Raw genomic sequence first — 10,666 nt, 5'->3', positions numbered from 1 at the left:
TGGATTTTAGTGTCTGCTCAGATTTGCTACAGTTTACCCTAAAACTAGGAGGAGGTGGGAAAGAGCACAGATCTCCTGCACTTCACTTTTAGGGAAGTTCAGACACGAAGCTAAAATTTGTGCTCTGTTTATGTGAGAAAAACGTGGAGCTGCTTCCAGTGCTTATGTTCAGGTTGTTGCTTTTTGAGGTATCTTTCCCAAGATGCTCATGTGATGCAGTGGTCTCCTGGTTTTGTCTGCCTTGAATTCAAACCCAACACTCTGGATTAAACCTTGGAGCCATCACAGACACCCAAGGGCTCCCTGACCAGCAACACAAACCAGAATTTAAAAGGCAAAAATGCAGATAGATGCTGCTTTGCTTGTGCACTGAATAGTTTGGAATAACAACTGCAAGTATATTGACAAATGGCTTAGGAGATGGTCTGGTTTCACTTAGGGGCTGGAAGAACCCAGTGGATTACGGATGCAAACATCTTGCTTGGCCCATGCTCCAGGAACGCCGCACTCCAAGTAGTCCCATTACCTCTGCACTGGTGCTGGGGGACCGCATATCCTTTATACCAAGGGAAAAAAAGGCAGTCAGCAGTAATGCAATACCTAATATACAGCTGACATCAGATTTTCCAGGAAAGTCAGCTTCCACTTTAACACATATCAAAATGAGTTTTGAGGGGTTTTGGGTGTTTTTTTAAGACTTGGTTGGTGGCCAAAAGAGCTGCACTGAGGGACCTGCCCTGAGCGGGAGTGCTGGAAACCACCCTGCTCTATGCACAGCATCACAGACTGATCACACGCACGCTCTGCAAACTGGAAATAAAGAAACCTCCCCAATTTCTTGTGATTACCTGTTATTCTATATTCAGTTCACTTTCAGGGTAGTCTGCACATGAATATTCTGCATTGCCTGCAATTGCAGCCATGCTGGAAGCAGCAGGGCCAAGGCATGTGGATTTTTGTGCCTTTCACTGATTTCTGTTCCCTCCTGGAGTCCAGCTCAGACTACGCCACATTTTCTTCTGGGCACACGCTGTTTAGGGTTCCTCCTTCCCCCACTCCCTCCCATCACTGGGTTGTAGCAGCCCATGACGTCTGGGATCTCTGCTTGGCTCCATGCCGAGGTGAAGCTGGTTAATCACTTTAAGCGTTACTGGAGTGTGACGGCACAAAAAAGCAGAGTCATGGAAACCTCACCTTTTCACAAACTCCACTGGGAAGAACAACCCATCCTGGCTGTGAGCATGGCTCAGCCATGAGAGAGTAGCAGGAGCCTGAGACTTTCTCAACAAGGAAGCATGCATCACTGTATTCATTTCCTTATTTTCTTGACAGAGTCAATGGCACGGCTTATCAGGCCATCTGGAAAGCACATTGTGTTCTCGGTAGACTGCACAGACAACTCAGGGGAGCTCAGACATACTTACTTGCTTGGTATCAAACATCTTGCTGCTTACCAGCTCGCACCACCTGCCTGGGAGCTTGGCCGGGTGAATGGCTTGTTCTAAGGCTCGGTTGCACGATGTGCTGAACTCTCCCACCAACATTAAAAAGGAGCCACAAGAGCTGAGACCATCTCAGGTAGAGCCAAATACTTCAACACCATCGAAATCCAAGACTTGTCCATTAGAACATTTTTATTTGAAAATATATTAAAATGCCTGGCTAACATTTCAGAGTGAAACGTCAAGCTTGGTCCCTCCCCACAGTCAATCTTTGCTTAGTCGAGTGTCCTGCCTTTCCAAACAACGGTGGGGTGAAACTCTTTCACTCAACGGCTTCCATGACCTCCATCACCAGAGTCCGTGGTCCTGTCATGATGAGGCTGCTGATGGTCTGATAGTCCAGATGCAAAACGTACATACCATTCACTGAGAAAACAAACTGGCACACCTGTAAGGAGAGGACAGGCAGGTTACCTTCAGCCGATGCCTTCATGGCAACTTCTGCCCAGGACTGAGCAGAGCCAGAGGCTGCAATGCAAGTAGCTTGCTACAAAATCCCGCAAACCCTCAAGCATTAGCACTCCATAAGCTACACTAATAATCACCGTGCTATGATTGCTGTGTCATAAAAAAGGGACCAAAGGGATTTGGACTGTGAGCTAACAGAGAAAAGAAGACTCATTTATGAGCAGGAGTTCATTTCACAGATGGAAATATTAACACAATATTAGCACAATATTAACATCTAGCAATCTGGTAGCAAATGAGATTAGGTAAGGAGAAATTAACTGGGCTCTTGAGTAAATGAAACAAATTCATCCATTCCCTTCCAATCTTGCCTGAAGCAAACAAGAAGCCACACTCTGCCTCTGAAGATTCCCATTATTTCAAACATCCATGTGACTTTAGCCTTACATCAGCTGGTAGAAATTACTCACTCACTGCTGGGCTTTCATAGGGAACTGTGAAACTCAACATTTCTTTCATTCATGACTAAAGCTCTACACATAAGCCCCATACATGCCTGGGTCTGAAATGAGCGTCAAGACCTCAGCTCATTGCACTTGGGCTGGAAATACTGGAAGTTACTGGATAAACCAAACAAGGCATCAGTCTACAGTTATCAAGGTTTTATGTACATGGAAAAGAACTTCATGCAGAACTGCACTGTTAATAGCAGAGAAACACAGAACGTGTTATATCTTGGGAGCAGGTGATTCAGGATAAAGGTCTGCTCCATCCCTGCTTCACTGGGGTTATTTCCAGTTACTGGAGCTGAACTAGGAATTCTCTACTTTGGTTTTTTTAGTAGCTCAAACAGTTTTGGCAGTTTCGAAGATGTGTTCAGCCTGAAAAGCTTGAGCAGGACCCCAGTCCTGCCTCTTGTCACATCACCATGAGTAGGAAGTACCTTCATCCCCGCAGCAGCAGCAGGTCCTCCTGGGTCCACTGCCTGGATGTGGCAAGGTCTTCCTCCTCGGACCACAAACCCCCAGCCCACTGCATCCCCCACAATCTACAACCAGAAGAAAAGGGTTTTAAAAACAACAAGGAATGGGGTGGATAGAGGAGATACAACAGTTTCCAGTGATGTGAAGAGCTCTGCTGGAAGTACCTTCATCCCCGCAGCAGCAGCAGGTCCTCCTGGGTCCACTGCCTGGATGTGGCAAGGTCTTCCTCCTCGGACCACAAACCCCCAGCCCACTGCATCCCCCACAATCTACAACCAGAAGAAAAGGGTTTTAAAAACAACAAGGAATGGGGTGGATAGAGGAGATGCTGCAGCAGTTTCCAGTGATGTGAACAGCTCTGCTCACCATCCCCATCTCTGCCATGGGTGGGAAAGAAAGAGAGGGTTTGCCTCAAGCCTCCTCTGACCACCAGTGAGACAAAAGGACCTTATGCTCTATTTCCATCTCCATTAGCAATACTCTGTGTCACCCCAGGGACCTTTCTCAGCCTCCCAGGTGGAAGGAGAGCATCCTTGGGCACGGGGGAGCTTTCCATATCTCTGCAGTTACAAATCTCTGATAACTCCAAGCATGGCAGCTGGGGATGAATTCCTCTTGGCAATATTGGTTTCAAGGTGAGTCTCTGTCTCTCCACTTTCATTCTGGCAGATCTTTTCATCCACCTGTGCCAGTGTCTCAGAGAGTGTCCTTGTTTCCACTCTGTTTTGTGAGGGATTTTTGAACAGGCATCAACTGCCAATCCAGCTTTGCCCTTCCAGACTGCTTATTGCTCTGTCTGCAGGTGTAGGTAATACCTCTCCTTGCCCTATTCAGTTTTACCCTTGTTTGGTAAAACACAGATTTTTTTAAGAAACACCGAGTCCTCCAGATTTCCTCCAACTACCATCATTTTCCTCACTACCATCATTCAGGAGAGCATAACGGAATATTTTTGGGCTATGTATCAAGTGCAGTACAGAACCAGAGATTATTTCCTCTCTGCAAAGCTGCTTTCTGATTAATATTCCCTGCCAGCAAGTGCAGAAGAGCACTATGAAGCAGCAGGGCAAGGCATGCACCAAGAACACGTGGATAACATTTCCAGAGCATGCACAAGGTGCCTTTTCCTTGGCACAGGAGCACATTTCCAGGGTGGAAGTGGCCACTCTTAATTTTTCCCACTCTGATCTCCGCCTGTCAGAGCAGTTTGCTGTAATACTGCGGCCATCTGATGCGACTAAAAGAGAAAAGGAATTCCCAAAGGACTTTGCACATTACCCATATAAATAAATAACAGCAACTGCAGAGCTAAGCAGAAGGAAATGAGCCATGAAAGGCCCAGGCTGGCAGAGTTGAAGGGCAGGGCAAGAGCATTCAGGAGGAGAATGAACAGCACGTCCTCATACATGCCACGCTAAGCGCCAGCTTTACTTTTCTTACTCCTTCCCACCAGTTTCTACAGCACAGTTAATTTGGGAACCTGATCCACAGCTCTTCTGTAGCCCCAATTGTGTCAAACCAGTATGGCAAGGCAGCCCTCACGCTTCCTGAACTGGCCACTGTGAGATTCCCCTTTCAGAGGCGGGCAGGACAGGGCTGAGAAGTTTTACACAAAAATAAGTAAGCGTGACAGGATCCGCAGGGCAGGAACCGCCTCGCAACATAAACACCCAGCACCCACCAGCCCTGCCTTGACCGGTCCTGCAGCTTTAGAAATAAACAGTAAAGCAAAAGCCCAAAACTCAGGTTGTCTGCAGAATCCTGGAGGTTTTCAGTGTGTTGATGTCGTCCGTGAAAAAAAGCCCACTGAAAGGAAGGCAAGAGTGGCCCTTGGATGCTCCATCAGATGCTGGTGGATCACATCAGCTTAGCTGATCTGCAGCAGGAACCCAAAAGACGCATGAAGCCATGCAGAAAGGTGACATCTGCGTGGCACAGGGGATGTGTGTCAAAGCCTCAGCTGTCACAAGCCCTGACCGATTCTACAGTTTGCATAGATGGATGAAACATAAAAGCGAGCTTTTCTGTACAGAAAACATGCTCTTTCCTGTTCTAGCCCTTTGATACACATTAAACTAAAGCAGAGGTGGCACACGTTTTCATCCACAAGAATATCTGCAGACATCGACCTGCTGAGACTCACCAAGAAGGAGCTGTGGTGATGTGACATGCAATCAAATTTCAACATGCAGAGGTCAGAGCAGCAGCCAGAAAGCTGTCAGAGAGCAGGGAGCTCAGCACTGCTGGGTTGGCAATACCATTCCCTATGGTCACTTACAGTGAGTGTTTTCTTGACGTAGGGGGCCCCCGGGGACAGGAGCTCTTCATTGGTGACGGGTCGCTTTAACACTAGAGCAGAAGGTGACAGATCCTATCAGAATCAAGGGTTTCCTACAGTAAAGTGCATAACAAGGCAGTCTGGGGATTACCATGGGCTGCAAAACAGATGTTAGACCCAGCCACAGTTACTGCACATGGAAACCTTTGAGTTCACCTTAATATTTTTCAAAACACTTGCAGAACTTCTCAAATCAAGACTCAGAGGTGAGGCTGACCCTCTCCTCGTGCAAGTCACCAAGGAACAGGTTTGGAGCTAACCCATGCCCTGAAGGAACAGAGGTTTCCTGTGCAATGACAGGGCAATGCAGAGGCCCAGACCTGATTTGGGGTTGCACTCGGCCACAGGAGGGAATACCAACGTAGGAGTTGTGCTGAAGTAGGGGTTGGAGTTTCCAGCGAGGGAAGTGATGCTGCTCCTTCGAACTGCTGAGACAATTTTGATCTCCTTGTTGGTCTGGACTGAAAGAGGCAGAAATTACAATTACCCAAGGAAGGAATAAACTAGTTTAAAGTAACAAACTTCTCCCACCAGCCTAACTCACATCTGAAAGGTAAGCATGCACTGGAGATGGCATTTGAGTGTAGAAAGAATAAAACTAGCTTCAAAGAAAGGTCCAGAGCTGAGCTGATGGAAAGTTGAGTTATTTTCCTGGGATGGAGACTGTCACTGCATCATGACATCCACCACAAACCAGTGGGATGGGTGGTCACTTCACAGGAGGCCTGGAGGAACACCCTACACTCTGTTAGAGCAACACCCTTGCCTCTGGAACACTTTGGTAAGGTAATCCTGGCTTTCACATCCCACCACAAACACATCCACAGTTACCAGAGAGAAAGCTGGTGTTGCCTGGGTCCGGGTTGAGCTTGCGAAGACAGAAGGGGCTGTCCGGGCTCTCAGAGAGGGCACGAGAAGAGTTCTCATTGAGTAACTCCGTGAGACGGCGTCTCCGCCGAAAGTTGATCCAGAATTGGTAGAGGATGTCACTGTCAAAGAAGTGATGCCTGTTGGAGACTAGGAGAGAACAGGGGAGAAGGGAGAGGCTGAGGGGGTGTGAAAATCATACAGTAAATGTACTGAGAGACCCAGATAAATTGATTTAATGCCCATGTGTCCTACTGCAGTTTTTCAGACTGAGAATGCTACTCGTAGGAAATGAGGAACAGTGGGGCCACCTCCCCAAGAGATGCCATCTCCCAGGGGTGCACCACTGAGTCACAGACCTCCACCTGCCCTGTCCCAAGACCCTCAGATGTCTCCCTGCCTTCTGCATCGGAAGTTTAATCCCTGCAGATGGGTATGATCTCCAGCCAAGCGGAGCTGAGCATTACATCCTCACAACCCAGCCCTCCAAACCCAGGGGTGGATCCCAGCCCTGCAGCCAGAGGCTTTGAAGAACTGAAGAGCAACAGCTCAGATTTCAACTCGGAGCCTTTGTGGGTGGTGGAAGATGGCTCCGGTTTCAAAGGTCACCGGCTCCAAACATAGAACTAAAAGGCCCCATTGCCATCTCCAAGTGGGCACTTGACCAGCACTTGTTGCGTGACATGAATGGGGATTTGTTCCTAGCACAGCCCTGACAACTGCACTCCTCTCTCACTTTCCATCCCGGCTCACCATGCTGAATGATCCCATGCTCCAGCAGCGCCCGTCCCAGCTCCACCGCTTCCTTTCGGTTCTCCGCTTCTCCCTCCTGGACGAGCCAGTCGATCATTTCGCAGCCCAGGAAAGTCCTCTGGTACTTGACCGAGTTCTCCTCTCTCACCTTCAGGATTGACTCTTCCATGCTCACCAGCCTGGCACAGAGGTGGGACAAGGCTCCCGTGATGCTGGACATCCCCTGTGGGAGCTGCAGCCAGCCAAAGCAAGGCCAAGAGAAGCGGGCAAAGCGTCACAGCCAAAATATTGCTGCTTGGGAGCAGTGAGAAGGGAGGGAGAAACAGAAAGCTGCAGTCAGGCAGCTTTGTAAATCTTCATCACAGCAGAGGAAGCAGCTCCAGCAAAACCAGTTCAGCTGTGACCTCTGGTAATGACCGCAGGGGAAAGGCAAACAAGCGACCAGATGCATTCAACAAATGGCAAATAGTTCAAGTTGACAGAGAAGGTGTGTTTCAGTGAACACATATTCAGTTTGCAGTATCTGTGAGAGCTAAATCCAGCGTCTCCACCAGAGGGTGCAGCAGGCTCAGCCATGAGATGCGCTGGATGCTCTCCCATCCCATGGCCACCACTGAGGAGCAAAAGCCAAGTAAAAGGAGTGCACGTCAGCCAGAAGGGCAGGCAGACACCCAAAATCACTGCCTGCCCGGCCGATGGACTTCTCCCTCTGCCAGTTTGTGAATCTGACTGCTAGGGTTTAAGGACAGAAAAGATGTGAAGAGGCTGATAAAGAAAAGGGGGTCAGAAGGGGGTCCTGTGGTTGAACCCAGTCTAGTAAAATTATCCATGAGGAGCTTGGGAAGATGGCTTGGATTTAGAACTGGAAAAAAAAAATCAACACAAAGAAAACTAAACGCTTGGAGGTGGATGGAGTTCACTGTCTCAGAGTTAGCTTTTTCACTACAAATCTTGCAGATAGGCTTGAGCACTCTTTCAGTAAATAATTTTTTCCTAACATCCAATCTAAACCTCCCATGGTGCAATCTGAGGCCATTTCCTGATGCTACAGCACAGGGTACAGAGAAAGAAGAGAAAAGCCAGCCGCAGCCCTGGCTCCCAGCTGTGGAGCATCCCCAGCAAGCGCAGCCAGCAGCCCACACTCCCAGCTTGCCGAGCGTTGTTTTGCAGGGCAAGGACTCACGTACTTCTCATAAAGACTCTGCCCTCTCATGAACACCTTCACGTCCTTGCTGAGGGGGAAGGTCCCGTCGTCCTTGCGGAAGCGGTACAGCAGCTTGGCGTCCTTGTAGTCCGAGTGCTCGTCGCAGACTGGAAGGAGTTAAGCGCAGGGACATCAGCGCTGCGGGAGCTGCATGGGCTCAGCAGGGCGTTATCTCCAGGGTAAAAGCCATGGGGGCTGCATGCCATGTCCTTCTTGATGCCCCTCATACCATGCAGCAACCAGCATCACAGCCTTCAGCCCCAAAATTAGGTGCTTACATTGCCCTGCAGCCTGTGCTGGTGGGAGAGGCGAGTCCCACTGGACAGAGCTCGGGAAAGCTTGAGCTTGAGTCTACATTTTGATCCAGATGCTAAAAGATTCATTTGAACAGAGAAATTTCTTTGTGTATTTTCAATTGTTGTTGGTTTTCATTTTTTTATTTTATTTTTTAATTTATTTTAAATGTTGATGATTTGATTTAGACTAAAAGAAAGCAGAATTGTCTCAATCTGCTTTTTTCAGAAAGCTACTGCCACATGTAAGCAGACCTGGAGGACAGGAGCAAAAAATCCCACACTGCATCCAAAACCCCATTAAACCACCCGTCAAAAACACTCATAAGCTAAAATGTATTATGCCACCAACTTTTCCACATCATTTTGCACCAACCCTGCGCAATTCATTTGCATGGCAAACTGACCTCAAGAAAATCTTTTCTTCAAAGCTAGGTGCATACAACTGGAATAACTGAACTGATATGAAAAGCCTCAGTTTCCTATTTATCTTGGGGATGAGCACACAGTCTGTAAACGCACGGCTGTTAAGTGCATGCAACATTTAGCAGGTAAATATTTGGGATTCAGCTTTGAGACAAACTTGCCTACAACAGCCAAGTTGCTTCCCACCTGTCTGAAGCAAGAAGGGGAAACTTCAATGGGAAAAAACAGAGTAAAGAATATTCCTAGAAAACAGATAAAATTAGTCAAAGGGGGGAAAAAAACCACACAAATATTTCCTCGCTAATGTAATCCACTAGAGTGAAATTCAAAAGACATAAGATACTTCTTATGAAAATTTTAACAGTTGCTCATTCTGCTGAGCAGAGTGGCAAAACCTCATTCACAGCAAAACGCTGTGCAGCAAAATGCTAAAAACCCCTCAGATTATCTGGAGTTCATCATCGCTCCTGAGCAGTTCTTGGCATGAAATCAGGACACCAAAGCCCATGACCCATCAAGCAAGCTGGCAGATCAAGAAGGTTGTTTCAAAAGGTGGAAGTTTGCATCTTAACAACTCCAAGGAGCAACAATTCAGATGTCAGGAAATTGAACATAAACCCTTACAGGACTGCGCCCATAGAAAACCAAAGCATTTTTGCTATTTGAAGACCAATTCCAATGTGTTTCCAGCATGTAATAAAACAACAGCTCCAACCACACCAGACCATTAAGAGGCAGCACAGACAATGATCTTCATGAGGTAATTATCGTCTTCTGGATCCCAGCGGAGAAGAGGGCAAACAGTTTAGACAGCCCATTGCAAAGCACTTAGCGCAGCGCTGCGGTTAGCAGGCAGCCCTGTTTCCATAGGACTAATGAAAATTAACAATCGTAAGGCAAGTTGGAAAGTCAGCTTCTGTGTCCTGCCAGGAAATAGCACAGAAGCAGTAGGGACACAGCCGCAATGAGCAATCAAAGCAGCACTGGTACCCAGCGCTGAACTAATGGATTCATTTAAAACCGGCAGCTGGAGAGATGGAAAAATAATCAGGTTTGAGTGTTAATGGTTAACTGAGAACTCGCTGCTTCAGCTTTGCGCTTTGGTGATAAAGCACAGCAGCAGAGTTTATTTTTACTCAAGGCAGCTTAGTGTAAAGGGCATTAACCTCAGCAAGTAGCAGATGGCAGCAGAGAGTGCTTGCATTGCAACTGTCTAAGGCAGCGATTTCTGGACCCAAAAGAAGAGGAGGGAAGAGAGGGCTGCATTTGGCATGGTTTTCATCTGCTTCTGTCTCCTCAGATGCATCCCCTGGTGACAAACAACTACCCAGCTCCAGGTTACCAGAGCTCGTGTCCCAAAGGCTTGGGAGCAGAGAGCTCAGCCAAGAGTCAGCACAGGGAGAGAAGCAGCTCTTGGCTAATATGAAGCATTTGTTTCCTGTTGTTATTTAGGGACCAAGGGCTGGACCTTGGGGGTTGCTCTGCAGCTCAAGGACAGGCACAGACCACAGTCCCTGACCTAAGTCAATCCAAAACTGCTGCAAGTTCCAAATAATTGTTAAAAATAACAAAACCCGAATACCAAGAGCTGGGCTTGGGCATCAAGATGCTTTCCTCATCCATTTTTTTCTTTCTTTCTTTTTTCTGTCTTTTAAGAGGTCCCACAGACACTTCTTTCCCAAGAGACGCATTCCTACAGGACTGCTTCAGCCCCAGGTTTACAGCTACCAGATGACTTTCTGCTTTGGGTGGTGTTGACTCCACACCTTTACTTGTCCCACCCCAACATGGATGGGGAAACTGAGGAACACTGGGCTCTTATGGTAGAGGCCCTGTTCTGTGGGAACCGGCACATCCCATTAGGTGAATGGAGCTAAATCCAGTTGTGACCA

At 47.7% G+C, this 10,666-nt stretch overlaps 1 protein-coding gene across 1 annotated transcript; it reads right to left on the bottom strand.

Annotated features, from left to right (window-relative positions):
* Window positions 1-1,693: 1,693 nt before the first annotated feature.
* On the bottom strand, window positions 1,694-8,162 carry DEPTOR (DEP domain containing MTOR-interacting protein; the record flags this gene model as incomplete). Its single annotated transcript, XM_010180607.1, has 7 exons — window positions 1,694-1,890; window positions 3,058-3,162; window positions 5,172-5,242; window positions 5,552-5,692; window positions 6,063-6,248; window positions 6,852-7,030; window positions 8,039-8,162. Coding segments are annotated over 7 exons (932 nt in total), but the record flags the coding sequence as incomplete, so codon positions are not given.
* Window positions 8,163-10,666: the final 2,504 nt, after the last annotated feature.

The sequence above is a fragment of the Mesitornis unicolor genome, unplaced genomic scaffold (genome assembly GCF_000695765.1).
Source record: "Mesitornis unicolor isolate BGI_N332 unplaced genomic scaffold, ASM69576v1 scaffold3710, whole genome shotgun sequence".
In the NCBI taxonomy this organism is placed as follows: Eukaryota; Metazoa; Chordata; class Aves; order Mesitornithiformes; family Mesitornithidae; genus Mesitornis; species Mesitornis unicolor.
This window is presented reverse-complemented; position numbering and strand designations above follow the sequence as displayed.